Genomic DNA, 17,108 nt, shown 5'->3' with positions numbered 1-17,108 from the left:
ACTGGGTGCATAGTTGTCCTCCAAATTAGGTGTTAACAGAATGATGACTGAATAAAGTGGTCATGAATGACGACCCTGCTATTCATAAGGTTAAAGCTTCCACTGAAAGAATGCATGGGTCTGTGTACACCCATTTGTATGTTTCAAACCAGAATGAAATCTATTCAGTAAAATAAAATTCAACAATAAAACACCAACAGATATAAAGCTTATTACCTCCTTTAAAATATACAATTTAAAATGGAGAGATTTAAAAGTAAGAAAGATAAAAAGTATTTATGCACGTAAGTATGTACTTGCATGGGCATGTGTATATGTATGCATGCAGAATGAAAGGGCTTTTCAGAAATATGAGGTGCCTAACAAACATCAGGGAAGCTCCAGTGCTCAATCTGTGCCTAGTGACGATTGGGCAACATGAAGATTTGAAACATTACCACTTCATTTTGTTTCGCCAGCATGAGACAGTTTTCGGAAGAGAAAAGTAAAGCAGAGAAAAAACAGAGAGACGCTGAAGAAAGAGATAAAGTTAAAATGGAAATTGAGGTAAGGATTAGTGAGCCAAGTTAGCTGTGACTGCCATTGTGTAAAGTGTGTGCAAGCATACCACTTCAGAATACATTGTCAATATTGGTTAATATTATCCTAATCCTGAAATTTTTATTACAGTTATTGTTCTACACTTAAAACAAAGTTACAGTGCTAAAATGTCTACATTCATTTGGAAAAAAATACCAAGTCATATTAGTAAAATAGTTCCACATTCTAGACAATTTTATATCAATTTGACACAAGTTAGAGGCATTTGGAAAAAGAGAACATCGATCGAATAAATGCTCCCACCAAAATGACAGTGGACACCCCAATGTGACCTATTCTGGACTGATGTGGGAAGGCACAGCTACCTGTACATGGTGTTACTCTTACTCTGGTGGTTCTGAGTTCCATGAAAAAGTAGCCTGAAGAAGCTATAAGGAACTATCTAGTAAGCAGTGTTCCTCCAAGGCTTTGCTTCAGTTCCTGCCTCCGGTTCCTCCCTTGAATTTCTGCCCTTACTTCCCTCTGCAGAGACATGTGACCTGAGAGTTCTACATTGAAATAAATTCTATCCTTCCCAGTTGTTTTCAGTCATGGTGCATTATTATAGTAATAGAAAACCTCACTAAGACTGTAGAAATTCTACTTAATCTAATTCTTGTAATTCTCTGGTCATCTTTGATTTGTTGATTACAGTTCTACAAAGCAGTCCACTGCCTTCTATCTCTGCTTAGCCATCGTTTTCACCTTCCATTTTGCTCATAATCTTATATTACCAAATCCTTCAAATACTCCCATTTAAATGTGTTGAAATAGTATTTTACTTTTCGTTTGTGATCTCTTCCTACCTCCCTCTCTCCTTGTCTTCCTCCCTCCTTCCCTTTTAATAATATAATTAATTTCTTTGAGTTTAACTCTATCCATTCAAAGCACCCCCAGAGCTTGTTGTCATTGCTTCTAAAACAAAGATGTTATACCATTATGTTTTATTTTAAATATTTATCACGGTCTCATTTTATAAGAATAAAACCTAAATCACTCTCAATGTTTGCATATTGTAACTGATTTTGAAGGCCACCTTTTTAACCCCTTTCAAAACCTTTGTATCATTACTCAACGAATTCTTGAACTGCTATATTTATTGAAATATTAGATTGTCTGTATTAAATATGCCTGTCACTGCCTCTATAACTGTGACAATGATAATAGCTTTTGGGAAAAAATTGCCTTATGATTTTCCTGACTATATCCTCAGAATAAAGCTAAATCAAGAGTTCTTGGAATTCTTTGATGAAACATTCTTTCATTTATATTAGAATATACTTAATTCAGACCCAGCTACATCCCTTAAGTTTGTGTATAGCAATTACTTATTTTTCCCACTTATCTGGAAAAGGAAACTAAAGCATTTTGTATTTATGATGATTTATAATATGTTTATTAATAGGTATGACTATGAACATAGTTGCTACATATGAGCATTACAAGGATGGAATTATAGCATTTTAAAGTCCTAAATCTTTAAAGTATTGGTTTTCCCCATTTATTCCCCTTTCCCAGTTTAACTTATAAACAATGCTGAGAAATACAGACGTAGCACATAGTCCTACAGCTAAAATGTCTCATCTCCCTTGTCCAGAAACGCTGTAGTGAATTCCGGGATCGTGCAAAGAACGGGACACTTTTCTGTACCAGAGAAAATGACCCTATTCAAGGTCTGGATGGAAAAACACATGGCAACTTGTGTTCCATGTGCCAAGCTTTCTTGTGAGTATAGAGTTTTGAGGCGACAAAGAAAAAAGACCCTTACGCATGACCTAACAGGACCGGCTTCTTTCATTCACGGGAAAATGACTCAAAATAAACAAGGCAGTTGAGTAAGCTACATGGAAAACATTAGTAATATAGAGCTAGGGGTAAGTGCTTATAGTTACTTGCTTTAAGATGCCTTATTTTTTTTGTTTCTTAACCTTGAAACTTGCTAAAACATGAACTTGAATAAATATTGGAAGTTTCCTGTGCAAACCATCTAAGCATCTCTAAGATGGTTAAATTCTAATGCTAGGACTGACCTAAGGTCCACAAGTAAACATACCATATGCAACCACAAACACCTATAAAATCACCTGAAATAGTACTTTCCATGCTGTGAAATTTCTCAGCAAGTTAGAGTTACTTCCCCTCTTTCACAGTTTAGAATACTCTTCACATTGTTTCACTGAACTCACATTAAGTATTTGACTATATTAATAATACAAAAATATTTATCTTTTTGTCTTCATTGATAGCCATATATGTTTTAAATTTTATCAATTAACTGTAGATACAATATAATTTTGTTACACAAAACAATTTTAGTTCTTTTAGCTCATATATATATATATATATCATGTGTGTATACATACACTCATAAAATCAATCATTCAGTCATATTCATGTATTGCACTTTTGTATTTTTGATTAAACAGTCAGGTATGAGCAATACATTTAAGAGCAAATGAAAGCAAGATGTGCATGAAATAGGAGATAGACCAAAAATGCGGGAGAAGGCATTGGTGCACTCTGATCTGAGAGCATCGCAGAGACCCCTCTGCCTCTCATCTTTTCTGATGATAGAGAAGGTGTCTCAGTGTGTTTTCTGAAGGTCTTTCTCAGCCTCTAGGTAGAAGGTCATCGTGATCCAGTGTTGATGTTTCTTTGATGAAAACTGATGGCCTTCTTCTCACCACAAACAGAAAGGCAGTTAATAGAAAGCGTGTTAACAATCCAACTACTGCCACCTCTCTTTTGATGGCAGAGACTCTGATGACGTTATGGGATGGTAGCACACTGCAAGGAGTTTTGTTACCTCTTGTTATCACACAGTGATAAAGGGGCCAATCCTTTGTCCCCAGGCTGAGAAGGAAGAAGAGATGAGCAATGAGCAAAAATCAGTGAATCTCTTTTATTATTTATTTATTTATTCATTCATTCATTTATTCATTTATATTCAGCAAAGCAGAAGCTGAAGAGCAGAAGGCTGGGGCTGGAACCAGAAGCAGAAGAGGGTCTGAAGACTCAGAAACATATGCTGTGAGTGGGGTCCAACTTTAATGAATGCTATGTGAAACTGATACGTCCTTGCTGTTAAGAGAGAACAATGGTAAAGTTAAGAGAACTACTAGAATGGGAGAACTTGAACTTCACTCCTACTTTTAACACAAAGGTGTCAGTTACTACTAGAAAGTCACTACTTTCCAGGGGATTGATCCACAGACCCTTCTTGTGATGGAGTCTTATAACCACAGCTGAATTAAGAGTTGAAAGCATGTTTTCAAAAAAGCACGACTTACCTGGGCAGTGGTGGCACAAGCACTCTGGAGGCAGAGGCAGGTTGATCTCTGTAAGTTTGGGGCCATCCTGACCTACAGAGTGAGTTAGCCACAGAGGACAGCCAGGGCTGTTATACAGAGAAACCCTGTCTCAAGGGGGAAAAAAGGCAATATCTCTCTCTCTCTCTCTCTCTCACACACACTCACACACACACACACACACACACACACACACACCATAGCAAGACTTAAAAGAGAATTTAGCATTTACTTTATGTGTGCATGCCTCTGTGTGTGTGTGTGTGTGTGTGTGTGTGTGTGTGTGTGTGCGCGCGCACGCGCGCGCTCTGTGTGCATGCCTGCTCCCATATATGTGTTGGTGCCTGGTTACCCAGGAGCACATGTGGAGGAGAGAGGTCAGAGGATAATTTGGAGGAGCTGGTTCTCTCCTTCTCCCACGTGCATTCTGGGGATTGAACTCAGGTCATCGGGCTTGGTGATAACAATCTTTACATGCTTAGACTCTATTAGGTCCGAAATCATGATTTTTAAGTCTGAAATGAAAGTCTCCTGCTTTTCCCTCCAGACTGTCCTTTCCCTTACATTACCATTGAGCTACTACAGAAACTGTCTGCATCTTGATGTCTTGCTTAAAACCCACACTTTAGGTCTAGGGAGATGACTCACAGGAACAGGTGCTGGGTACCAAACTTGACACCTTGAGTTAAATCACTGGAAGATATATTAAAAAATAAAATAAAGCTGGCGTGGGCCATTGTAATCTCAGCATACCTGTAGTAAAATATGAGGGAAATAGGAGAATTATCCAGAAACTCTTTGACCCGATGGCCTGGAATACTCATGCATGCAACAATAGAATCTAAGAGAGACCTTGCCTGGACAAGGTGGACTGAAGGCAAGGACTAACTCCTGAAAGTTTCCTGTGACTTCTGTGATGTGTGTCTTCAGACCTTCACACACACACACACACACACACACACACACACACACACACACACACCAATGTTCATGCTTCTTTCAAAGTTTAAGTCTACTCTAGGCTTACCTGCTACTTATCCTACCATTAAAGAGACCCTCTCTATTAAGAAATAAACATTCACATGTCAGTAACTTTTGTATTCTGGCAAATCATGTGTTGGTTAACTCCACCTTCTCCCTTGACCTTGCAGAAGCTGTGTGAAGGCTATCGCAAGGTCAGAAAGAATGGACAGCTGTATTGCACCAGAGAGAATGACCCAATCAGGGGCCCAGATGGGAAAATCCATGGCAACACATGCTCCATGTGTGAGGCTTTCTTGTGAGTACAGTAGGGGCCCCTAGACTTGTGCGGGGTCATGGGAACATCATGGGAAGATTTGGCTTGAAGATCTTCAAGTGTAGATAAAAAAAAAATGCGTTTTCTTTGTCTAGGTATCTCTCAACTTGGAGGGTCACATTTAAACATCAGCAAATAACAACAAAAGCAGAGAGCTTTCAGAATGTGACTATTATGATAGAAACAGTTGTAGACTAGTCAGGAAACACACAAAAAGAAGTAATGCATGAGATCACTTCTAAGGAGAACTTCAAATAAAATCCAGATAACAAGCGGCAGAGCAGTGGTTGCCAGTGGCTGCAGTGGTGGAAGGTGTATAATGTGGATGAGGAGATGCTGAACAGGTGCAGTTGGGCAGGAAAGCCTCCTCTTTTATATCACGTTCTTGAGATAATGGAGCTAATTGCTAATTAGCAATCCAATTCATTAGCATATATATATATTTGACAAGCTTGATGTGCAGGGCTTCAGGGTAACCTGAAAGAGTCAAGACATCAATCAAGGATGAGCCCATGAGTACGATGGATTTTTGCTCTAGTGAAAAGACTTGTTTCTTCATAGTCTCTTCCTTCCTCCTTTTCTCGTAGTATTCTAGAAGACAGAGCAAGAGCGAAGGTTAAAAGAGAAGCTGCAAAGGTAATTGTCTCAGATCTACTGTTGTCGTGCCCCACAGTTTTGGTTCCACGGTGGTGTGATGTTCAAGTTGTCCCACTAGCGCAGTGTTTGCTGTCTAAACTTCATGCCTAATAAACAAATGAAACATGTAACCTTCATACTTATAGTCCAGCTACTCGGGAGGCTGATTTGAACCCAGAAGTTAAAGACAAGCCTAGGATATTTTTAGTTTGAAACAGGTAAGACCAGTGGCTAGTGGATGAGTGGAGGGAACAGAGAGAGAGAGAGAGAGAGAGAGAGAGAGAGAGAGAGAGAGAGAGAGATGATTATTCATTTTGACTTTCAAATCACTCTTAGTCTACATCCTTGATTTTACAATTTTACTGTTTTCTAGATCCGTCAGAGAAGTATGTCTGTGTAGATGACAGATTACTTCCACTTAATAAACTTTTACAAGATTTTCCCAGTGTGTATTTTTAACATTCTTGAATGTGCAAACATCATTATTTGGAGAAAGTTTGCATATTTTAAAAGTTTACCTTTAAACTGATTTGTTTAAAATAACAAATGCTTTGTTAGCTAGCACTATCTTTTTATTAGTAATTAAGATGCAAAAAATTGGATGTACACGTTATATTTGACTAGTTATAGAGCCCTGTTAAATACCCCCAATGCATTCCTTCTCCCTTCTCTGATGGGGTTGCTCTGGTTCGCATCCACATCTTCTTCCCTTTGAGGATCACATCCTGAAGATGGGTCAGAATCTCCAAACTTCAGACTTGCTCTCCCCTCTTATACAAACACTAATTATTTCTTAGCTGAACACATTTTTTTTTCCATTTTTTTTCTCAGAATTCTGAACACAAAGGAGAGCTCAGCAATAACGTCAGTTCCTCCAGGGAAGGCTCCTAAGGCTCACTGAGTCTCTTCCCCTGGCACCTTTCACAGGTTTTACAGGCTGCAACACGCAGCACAACACAAATACAGATGATGCAGATGTATCCATGGGCGCCTACTAATATGTTCTGCCCCTTTCTCAAGCCAAGTGATAAACACCCTGAGTGATAGTGCATGTTTATACTCTTGCTGCAAATGCCAGGACCCTGTGGAATTTTTCTTCTTTAAAAAAATTGTAATTTCCTTTATTCATATAGTATTTCATGTAGGATGCAATGAAATAGGATCTTATCCATCCTCTATTTCCCCTTCTACCTCCCCTTGTGTGTCACCTTACACATCTTCCTTGCAGCATCTTGTCTTTTCTTTTTCTGGTAGTCCACTAAATCCAATTACAACTGCCTATATATGCACGGCAATGGGACCATTGGCAAGAGCATGAGTCCTATGAGTGGCCAAATCATCAAAGAAGAATAATTGTGTCTCCCTCAGTAACTATCCACTACCAACAGCTCCTTAATGAGGGTGGAGCTAGAGAAAACCTTGGCCAACTATGCTGGCAGTTTGGCTAGCTAGATTTTGTGCAGGCAGCCACAGCTGCTATGAGTTCATAGAGATGAAGGCCCTGGCATATCCAACAGACAGCACTTCTCAGAAGTCCTTTCCACCCTCCAGCTCTTACAATCTTCCGTCTCCTCCTCGGTGGTGTGCCCCAAGCACCAGTAGGGAGGAAGTTAACTGATGAAGATGTTCCATGTAGGTCTGCACATTCAATCTCTTATTGCAGACACTTTGACCAGCTATGTACACCTATGACAAAATAAGCTTCTGTTACCAAGTTTGAAGTCAACTTGAGTATAGAGGTATAAACATAACTGTCTAGAAGTCAGTTTAACAACATGTCCCCTTATTGAAATAACAAAGGCAGGTTCTACCCTGGGCCATGCTTAGCCATGGGCTTTTGACCAGGATTGTAGCACCAGACAGAAAATTCCCTCTTTTGAGCAAGCTTCACGTCCTGTCACAAAGCAATTAGTTACTCTATACCAGTTGTGACACTATTGCACCCATAGGTACTTCTTGCCTGGTGGGTGGGTACCCTAGAATGTGAGTTGAGCACTAAGTAAGACCTTTGATATATTTTCTCTAGCCATCTAGGTGGCATCTTTCGGTATTATGAAAACTAAGCAGCAGGAAGGTAGTTTCCAAGTCAGCTTGAGACTAATTTTCTAATTCCAGTCAAAATGTGTGGAGTCTTCAACAGAAGTCTTGCCATGAAATCATGATAGTTAACTAAGAGCAATGTCAATAGTTGGTATTGTTTTAGAGACTTCTGGAACCTTGCTGACCAAGAGCTCATAAAGGGATATCCCATGCTTTGTGCCGCAGTTTTTTATTAATAACGGGAACAAAATTGTCTACCCATGCAGGGCAATTCTGTTCCTATTCTTTGTGTAAAATGTTGTATTTTAAAGTTAGCTTACTCACTAGTACGTTTCCATAAAAGGGTTTTTTTTTTTTTTGGTTTTTTGTTTGTTTTTGTTTTTGTTTTGTTTTGTTTTTGAGGCAGGGCTTTTTATCTGTAGCTCTGGTGCCTGTCCTGGAACTAGCTCTTATAGACCAGCCTGACCACACAGAGACCTGCCTGCCTCTGCCTCCTGAGTGCTGGGATTAAAGGCGTGTGCCACCACCGTCCAGCGTCCATAAAGGTTTTTTTATGCATATATAGTTGTGTTTAACCTACCTTTATACCATCCTCTCCCCAGCCCTCATCCCCAGCCCCATGCTGCTTAATTCTTTAACACCAAGTAATCCATCCTCTCCTCTAATATTTCATGTCTTCTACTATCCATCTAATTGTATGGTTGAATTAGGGTGTGAGGCTTACATATGGCTTTTCACACAAATCCCCCTACTCCCTGGTTTCCAACATACACTTGTACCCTTTCCTGATAAAACCTTTTCCCCCTCAGAATTCAACCACCCTGTTTGCGTTATCTACAATCTACACTCTCCCTCCCTCACTGTATACTCCTTCCTAAAGCTCTTTCTGCTCACCTGGTTTCTTCTTTGATCCAAATTAAATATACATATGAAACCATACATTTGAAGCTAGGATACTCGTATGAGAGAGAACAAAAAGCATTTGTCTTTCAGGCTCCAAATAACTTAATTCAGCAATTTTTTTCCTAATCCATCACTTATGCTCATGGCTTCTTTTTCTTTACAGCTGAGTAACCCTTGTGCATATAAGCTCTTGATGATCACTTTGTTCTTAATGATTTATTGCAACTTAGTATTTCTCCTTAAATTTTTTTCTGAATCAGTGAACATTATTTATTACTCACAGTAAGATAACATACCAGAGAAGTAGTAACTGCCTTAAGATGGATCTCTTTCAACTTCCAGGAAATCTGCAGTGAGTTCCGGGACCAAGCAAAGGATGGGATACTCATGTGCACTAGGGAAAATGACCCTGTTGTTGGCCCAGATGGAAAAACACATGCAAACAAGTGTGCCATGTGTGCAAGTGTGTTGTGAGTATGCACCCTTGTGTCTCCAACTAATCGTACACCATTATCCTTCCCTGGGTTTGAGATTCCAGGGTGTATGCGAGAAAAACCTTATAAACAGATGGATGTGATATTAAGTAATAATGAACAATAAAGTGACATCATTTTCTATTCACTTCTGTTCCTTCTGTCTTCTTATTATGTCAAGTGGCTAGACTCATCACAAAATGTTTATGTCTTCATTTTGTAAATGTCTTCATTTACAAAAAAAGAAAGAAAGAAAGCACACTTCAGATTGAATCAGGTGTTTTCTTTGGCCTCTCTCATACTTTGGATAATCTGTGATTCTGTGAATATATCCAGATATGGGTTTAAAATAAAGTTGAATGGAAAACTCTGGAGCTAGTGTACAAGGACTGCTAAAATATCTGACCAAGAAGTGGAATAGAGAACATTGTGTTTACCCTTTTAGTGAGATCATTGCCCTCTGCCAGTGATAGGTATGGTTTTGGTATGTGCCTTAGTGGAGGGTAAAGCCCCTCAGAGACAAGCTCACAAACTAAATGTACAAAAACTTCTGTCTGTAAAGCTAGTCGAAGCCTTCTAGCTCTTTCTTTGCCAGATTTTGTGGGCACACCTGTTGCCAGAGTTCTCCTATGTGAGATAATATAGAATGTGTCCTGTTTCAGTTTTATATTGAAATCATGAGTCCAGCCCACTAAGATTTCAGTAGCTACCTTTTGAGGTTTTTCATAATACTAAGCTACTCCTGAGAGTGACCTCAAGATAAGCGTTGAAAAAATATCTTCAAGTTATCAGCCTTATTTATCTTCAGACTATATTTATGTAAAACAAAAAGTTATTGATTATCTTAGTCTTTACAGATTGGTCCATCCTTAAGTGTATGCCTATAATTCTTCAAGTAAAGAAATAGTGTAAGTAGATCAATAGAATAAGTAATGACCTACAACTCAAGAAGAAACAGGTTTGTCTCATTTGTTCTCATTGATGCTGATGATCAGATGTGGTAAATGCTAATAATTTGAGTTCTGGCATGTCATATGTCAGTAAAAAATGCAAGAATTGGGTGAGCTTGTTGATCCAAATTTGAATTCCTGGCTTGGAGGCTACAACAAGAAGACTGTGGGTTTGAGGCCAGCCTAGGCTGTATGGCAAGACCTTGTCTCAAAATAACAGCAAAAACAAAGCAAAACCTAGAATATTAGGCTGGTGGGAGACCTCATAATGTTTACTATTGAATCTTACTGGACTTCTATCATGATTGCAACTAAAATTTGAATTGTCATGTAATTAACTATGCTAAAATATTTAAATTATTATCTTATCATGAAGGATTGTTTAAGTTCTGATGTCTCCACCATCTAACTTGGCATCATTTCTTGCTATCATCGATTTCATCATAGCTACTTTGGAGGGAAAAGTTTCATGATTGAGAAAAGAATCAAGATAATTGTGGCTTCTTATAGATTGAATTAAGTAACATTCAGAAAATAACATCAGCAGAGGTCCTTGCTCACTTATAAATATGTATTCCTTTGTCATTGTTTTTGCTTTTTAAGTTTAATATAGACAGATATCTTTGTTTGTTGTCCAAAATAAGCACACCTCCTAGGAAAAAAAACTTTTGTCCTAAAATGTTTATATATTTTTTAATAATCATCATTTGTACATTGTGCCTGTGTATGTGTGTTTATATGTGTGTGTGTGTGTGTGTGTGTGTGTGTGTGTGCAGGCATGCAGTGCCACAGTGCACATATAGAGCTCAGTGTGTGCGTGTGTGTGTTTATGTGTGTGTGTGTGAGAGAGAGAGAGAGAGAGAGAGTATGTGTGTGAAAGCATGTACTACCACAATGCACACATAGAGCTCAAAGGACAACTTTCTGGAGTTTTTTCCCTCTTCCCATAATGGGTTCTGGAGACTGAACTCAGGTCATCGGGCTTTATGAACAAGCACTTATATTTGCTGAGCCATCTCCCTGGTCCAGTGTCCAGGAGACTTTTGAGATTTGGTTGTAGACATTCTATTCCTTCTGGAAATGTGCCAGAGTAATTGGAGAAATGAATTTGGCTTGTGTCTTCTATTGCAGTCTAGTAGAAGAGGAAGAGAAGAAAAAAGATGACAAAGGAGAGAAGGATAAGGTTGAGGCTGGAAAGTCGAAGAGAGAAGCAATACAGGTATCTGTTCAGACATCATGGCACACACAAGTCCAGTCATCATTCTCTTTGGTCAAATCAGCAGTCTCGGCATCCTTAATGCGTTGACAACTGAGAACATAAATCCGAATCCTCATATCTAAGAAACTGTCTTCTTTACTATGCTTATTTATTCTTATTCTCTGATGTTCTATATGTTGGACTTCAAGCATTTGCCTTCTCCTTATTTGAAAGCTCTCCTTTGTATATGTGGTGGTGGTGGTGGTACCTTGCTCTCCTTGTGTGTGTGTGTGTGTGTGTGTGCGTGCATGTGAGGGGGTGCATATGAATGTGTGATTGTGCATCTCCTGTTTAGGGACTGGAGGGCAGATAAGAACAGTTACGCCTTCTATGCTCACTGCCCTTTGATGGGTTCTTGCACTGTCTGTCCTGGAAGTTTTATAGCTAGGCTAGCCAGACAGTCAACCTACCTCTGTCCACTCCCCAGTACTGGAGTTACAGCACACACAACTCTGCTTAGCATTTTATGTGAGAACTAATGATTAAAAGTGGCTATTATTCTGCATACCGCAGACTTCATTACCAAACCAAGACACTAAATTATTATGCCTTTTGTCTCTCATAGTCTCTACATCAAAATAATGGTTAATGTTTTCTAATCATTTTAATAACAGCAATCTTGCATTCCAAATAATGTGTTACTTAAGTCTGTGAACAGGGTATCAGTCAGAACTGATATCTGACATCACTTTGTCTGTGCATCTGTGATATATTGTTGCAAAACATCACAGTTTTCAAAAGGGGTGCAAGGTGGGGGAAGTTTTACAGTGTTTAGCAATCTGCTTCTCAAACATTCCTTCCTTTGACAGGAGCTATGTAGTAAATACCGTTCCCAGGTAAGAAATGGCCGGCTCCCCTGCACCAGAAAGAATGACCCCATTGAAGGCTTGGATGGGAAGATCCATGAAAACACCTGCTTCATGTGTGAAACTTTCTTGTGAGTACAGCTGCAGCCAGTACTGCTGAGTGTCAAATGTATGGGTGGGATTGCCAGCTTGGTCCAGGACATTGATAAAACCTTTCTTTCCTTGTGATGAGTTTGGGGGATGTATTATCAAGACACACAGTGACAGCCCTTTCTTTCTACTGCTTCAGTGTTCTGAAGGATGCTTAAATTAGCATTATGGTCGGTTCATGTGCTAATAACAGATTTCCCCAGAGTTGATGATGTTAAAGTGCTGGACCTTGATTTCTCTATAATGAGTGGTCGCCACCATGATTAATAAATACAAAGGTGGAATCATTAGGTGATCTCAAGTGGAAATTTTGTTAGTGCTTAATCATCCCTCTAGTTGCTTTCTGGTACAAAAGACAACTCTTTATCCATCAAAAATGTAGTGGGAGATGTATTTGATATTGTGCGACAACATTTATATTTTATTTTCAAAGCAAAGTTAAACGGAAGAGGAGAGATATAAAGGAGCATATTTATTTTCTTTTCAATTACTAAATTAAGCAGAGATGTAGAAGAAATAGGACATTTTACCTGAGAATTTTTTCTTTAAGATGCTATGCATTGGTGCTGGTAATGACTCTTGTCCACCCCTCTCTCGCAGCCAGCAAGAAGCAAAAGAAAATGAAGCTGTGTTCAGAGTAAAGGCTAAAAGAGATGTTAAAAAGGTAACTATGTTGTGATGCTCAAACCACAATGGAAAGGTCAAGTTTTGCCATTTTGCTGTAAACATCACACAGAATTATTGATGATCCTGGCTGTGAGGAAACTTGGGGGTCAATATAGTCTGGAGTTTGACTTTTTTTTCTAATTGTATATTTAAATTCACTTACCAAGCAGTAGGTTTCCATAAAACTTTAATCATACCTCCTTAGTTTTACTCTCTAGCCACCAAATCCTGGTCTTAATAACCAGAAAGTATATTATTTCAGTTGTGTGGCCATGCAGTCTCTGCCACTACTACTAATTCTACAGTTGTGGCTAGAAGAACAGTCGTCGACTTGCACACTTTAACATGTCTAGATTCCTTTACGTCTTTACTCACAAGTATTGTGAGACAGAGGACAAATGGCCAAACTTTTATCACAGTACATAGTTTCAAATTTACTTCATCCTCAGATAGTCCAGTGGAAATTTAAATCTAGAGAGAAGGAAGAACATTACACTAATTACAAAATTAGTGTTTTATTGGCATTAGAACCCATATTTCTGAGTTCTTACAGGGGATAAAATAGAAAGAAAGAAATTGAACACAGGAGTCCTGACTGCCCCTAACCCCAGAAATCTTCCTAAGACACTTTGCTTTCCTTTTTTATTATGGGGGGAATTTTTTTTAAGGCAGCATCCCTAAGAAATATTTTTGATGGTTCAGAGTGACTGACTCAAGGAAACTTACTACAGATCGTGGTAACTTCTCTGTACCCATCAAAGGCCATGTGCACTAGAATCAAGTCTCTGAAGACCTCCTGAGTTCTGAAGCTGGAGGATGACTACTTACACACTTGGATTGCAGGGAAGTGTGAACCCGACCTGAAAAACAGCATGAGTGTTTTAAGTTTCCAACGTCTTCAGGATAAAATCCTTCCCCCACGGTCATCTGCATTCAGTATAATGCAGTTTCCACCTTCGCCTTCACTTTGGCAGTCAAGATTTATTGCTGATCGTGTTTCTAATTATGAGCAGTCAAGAAATCGGGCAGTGAATGTGAAAGAAGAAGAGAGATGGATAGGGATGTGTTCTCTATCATTATTGACTTTTAACTTCTGACAGGGCTATTAGGAGAAACACAAAATCAATCCTAATTGCCACCAGTAATTAACCCTATGGTATTAAGTGATTTGTGTATTTTCTTAATTCTTCATATTTTAGAGCTAGCATATTTTGGGTACTTTCTAGACTTTAGTCACTAAGCATTTAAAAAATTTTGGCTGCTTATTTCCCATTATTAAATCATGAAGAATATTCTTATTTCCAACTTATAAGTGAGGGAATTCAACCAAAAGTGGTAAGAACACTCATTTAAGCTTTCTTGGTAGGAAATTAGAATTCTAACAATGTGACGTAGCCATGAACAGAGTAGTGCTAGCCAGGCCACCCTTGGGATTCTATCGTACTCAGGAAAGAATACAAAATCAGTCCATCCGATCTTGTTAAAATCCTGCCATAGACAGCAACCTTGCAGTGTCTGGTCATACATGGCACTTGAGAGCGAATACTGGGAAGCCTTTCTAAGATGCAGTTGCTGGTGTTTTGGAGATCTGTTCCAGTCTATCCCATCCTGACTTACCCCATTTGGTCAGCTGGGAGCATGCCAGTCAAGAAACATCACTCCAGCTACGGCTGTAAAGGACACCAGAAAAACTTTGTAAAACAGAGATAGGAGTTCACTGAATTCCAATTACCCTCTCCAGCCTCACTGTGAAGTCTCTGGAGAAGATACGTGCCGACTTCATCAGAGTCTCAAAGAAAAAGAATTTGAAAGCCCAGCTGGCAGGCCCACCAAGAAACTGAGAATCACAACAAGGGAGCAGTTTGTATGGAGGGTCTAAGACGTGTGTTATTTCCTGATGAGAATCTACAAGCAACCCCTTGTCTCACGCAGCCTTTCTGGGATAGCTAAATAGATTATTTCCATCAGTTCTACGCTAGGAATAGAGGTTGAAGCCACTATTGCAGATACCTAAGTCAACTGTTTTAATAAATTGTAATAAATTGACTCAATCAGTTGTTGAGGAAAAGAAACACTTTTTCCAAATATTGGAAAATAATCTAATTTGGAAAAAGAAAAATATTCCTGACTTGTCTGAAGGACATATAATATTGAATCTTAATATACTGATCTCAAGAAGCATATTTATCATATTTTATTAATTTAGAAAAATAAGTCTTTAGTATAGGACTCTTACCAGGTTTGTTAAGGTTCTTTCCCAGTACTCCCCAAAGCAGCACTGTAGTTAAATAGCTGAGTTCATCTGGTAGAAATTTCATTTGTGGATGAGGCATGTGGAAAGGTAATGGAAGAGTTTCAGGTCTTTAAATAGAAAGAGGAAGCCATCTTTGTTCTGGATCATGTAAAAGAAATTAAGAGAGTATGGATGGCAGGCAAACTTGAAGGTTTTCTTCAGAATATGATGGTGTTATATGTGCTATTTTTATCACCTTATAACAGAATTGAGATAATTAATAAACCTCTGGGTAACAATTATGCCCAATCCTCAGAAAACAGTGTAAGAGGAGTGAGAAGGCTCAGGGAGTGAATGTACTTTCCACCCAGCCTGGCAATATGAGTTCAATGCCCAGGACCCATACGATGGAAGGGTAGAACTGAGTCCCTCAAGCTGTTTTCTGACCTCCACTCCTGAGTCATGGTGCATGTATACACACACACACACACACACACACACACACACACACACACGTGCGCGCGCATGCGCGTGCGCACACAGGCATGCATGCACGCACACACACACGCACACAGGCATGCATGCACGCACACACACACACACACACATACGTACACATTAGAGAAATAAATGGTTTTTGAAATGTAAAGGAAATACAATTTATTAAGAGAATCTTACCTGTGTGTGGATTCAGGACTCAATTTCAAAGTGGACAAACCACAAAGTCATTTATTGGTCCAATGTACTTGGTAAGAATTGAAAGTTAAAGTCACCAGAGGTAGGAAAAATCCTTAGGTTCTCTCTCTCCCTCCCTTCTTTCCCTCCACCTCTCTCTCTATCCAAGAAAATATTTGAAATTTTGCAATTCTTTTTTTCTCTTAGGACTGTGATGAATTTATGAGTCTTTTAAAGGATGGAGAACTTTACTGCACACGAGAAAATGACCCTGTGCGTGGCCCGGATGGCAAGACCCATGGGAACAAGTGTGCCATGTGCAAGGCTGTCTTGTGAGTAAAAGACACAGCACCTATTGGGAGTCCGGAGAGTAGGAGAAGCCACACATCTGCAAACTTAGACGTGCACACTATTGTGCATGAGAGACAATTCCTACTGTGAGGAAAGTAGGAAAGGCAATAATCCAGGCAGACTTACATAATATAATATTGTACATGATATTCATTACATATGAAAGAAATGATTGTCTGAAAAGTATCTTCAGGTGAATCTCTCATTTTCATCCCCAATAGTTATAATTCTAGAAATAGTATACTATTAGACTGTCATACTTCTTATTCGTTTTCACAGCAGATAATCACATATTTGCTGATAAAAAATATTTATCTGTTGTCAAATAGACCTATTCTACTCTTTATCTTAGAACTCCAGTTAGGAAGAATATACACAGGATTTATTAGTCACTCTGTTCTGTACTTTGGGAAAAAATATTTCAGGAAATAAACCTAAGTAATGCCTCACACAGAGTGTAGAAGTGCATCTAAAACATATAAATCATTCAAGAGATATTTACTGAACACCTACAATAGTCACTGTGTATAATGATTAAACAAAGATGAATGGATGAATGAGATGGATTCTTGCCAGAAATCATACAATTTGGAATTTCTTAAGCCTTTGCCACCCACAACATCTTTTTCCTGAGAAAATTTTATTGTACACCTGGGTACATAAAATAAATACACAAATCAAACACTTACTTGTAACTGTCCTAAAGAACTTTAAATAAAACAATGGTTTACTATATATTTAATTAGGAAAAATCAAATGAATGGGCACTACTGTTCAGTTGTA

The 17,108-nt window shown here is 38.7% G+C and overlaps 1 protein-coding gene across 2 annotated transcripts in view; it reads left to right on the top strand.

Moving 5' to 3' along the window:
* Positions 1-17,108, top strand: part of Spink5 (serine peptidase inhibitor Kazal type 5) — a 59,876-nt gene that overhangs the window by 25,088 nt on the left and 17,680 nt on the right. For both annotated transcript variants that reach the window (XM_085699914.2, XM_048419154.3), the window contains exons 10-19: positions 459-546; positions 2,177-2,304; positions 3,531-3,609; positions 5,039-5,166; positions 5,772-5,820; positions 9,106-9,233; positions 11,318-11,405; positions 12,254-12,381; positions 13,001-13,064; positions 16,182-16,306. In XM_085699914.2, coding sequence (XP_085556040.2) covers positions 459-546; positions 2,177-2,304; positions 3,531-3,609; positions 5,039-5,166; positions 5,772-5,820; positions 9,106-9,233; positions 11,318-11,405; positions 12,254-12,381; positions 13,001-13,064; positions 16,182-16,306 — 1,005 coding nt within the window. The remainder of the gene's footprint in view (positions 1-458; positions 547-2,176; positions 2,305-3,530; positions 3,610-5,038; positions 5,167-5,771; positions 5,821-9,105; positions 9,234-11,317; positions 11,406-12,253; positions 12,382-13,000; positions 13,065-16,181; positions 16,307-17,108) is intronic.

The sequence above is a fragment of the Myodes glareolus genome, chromosome 13 (genome assembly GCF_982192425.1).
Source record: "Myodes glareolus chromosome 13, mMyoGla1.1, whole genome shotgun sequence".
Lineage (NCBI taxonomy): Eukaryota > Metazoa > Chordata > Mammalia > Rodentia > Cricetidae > Myodes > Myodes glareolus.
The sequence above is the reverse complement of the archived record's forward strand: the minus strand, read 5'-3'. Positions and strand labels throughout refer to the sequence as shown.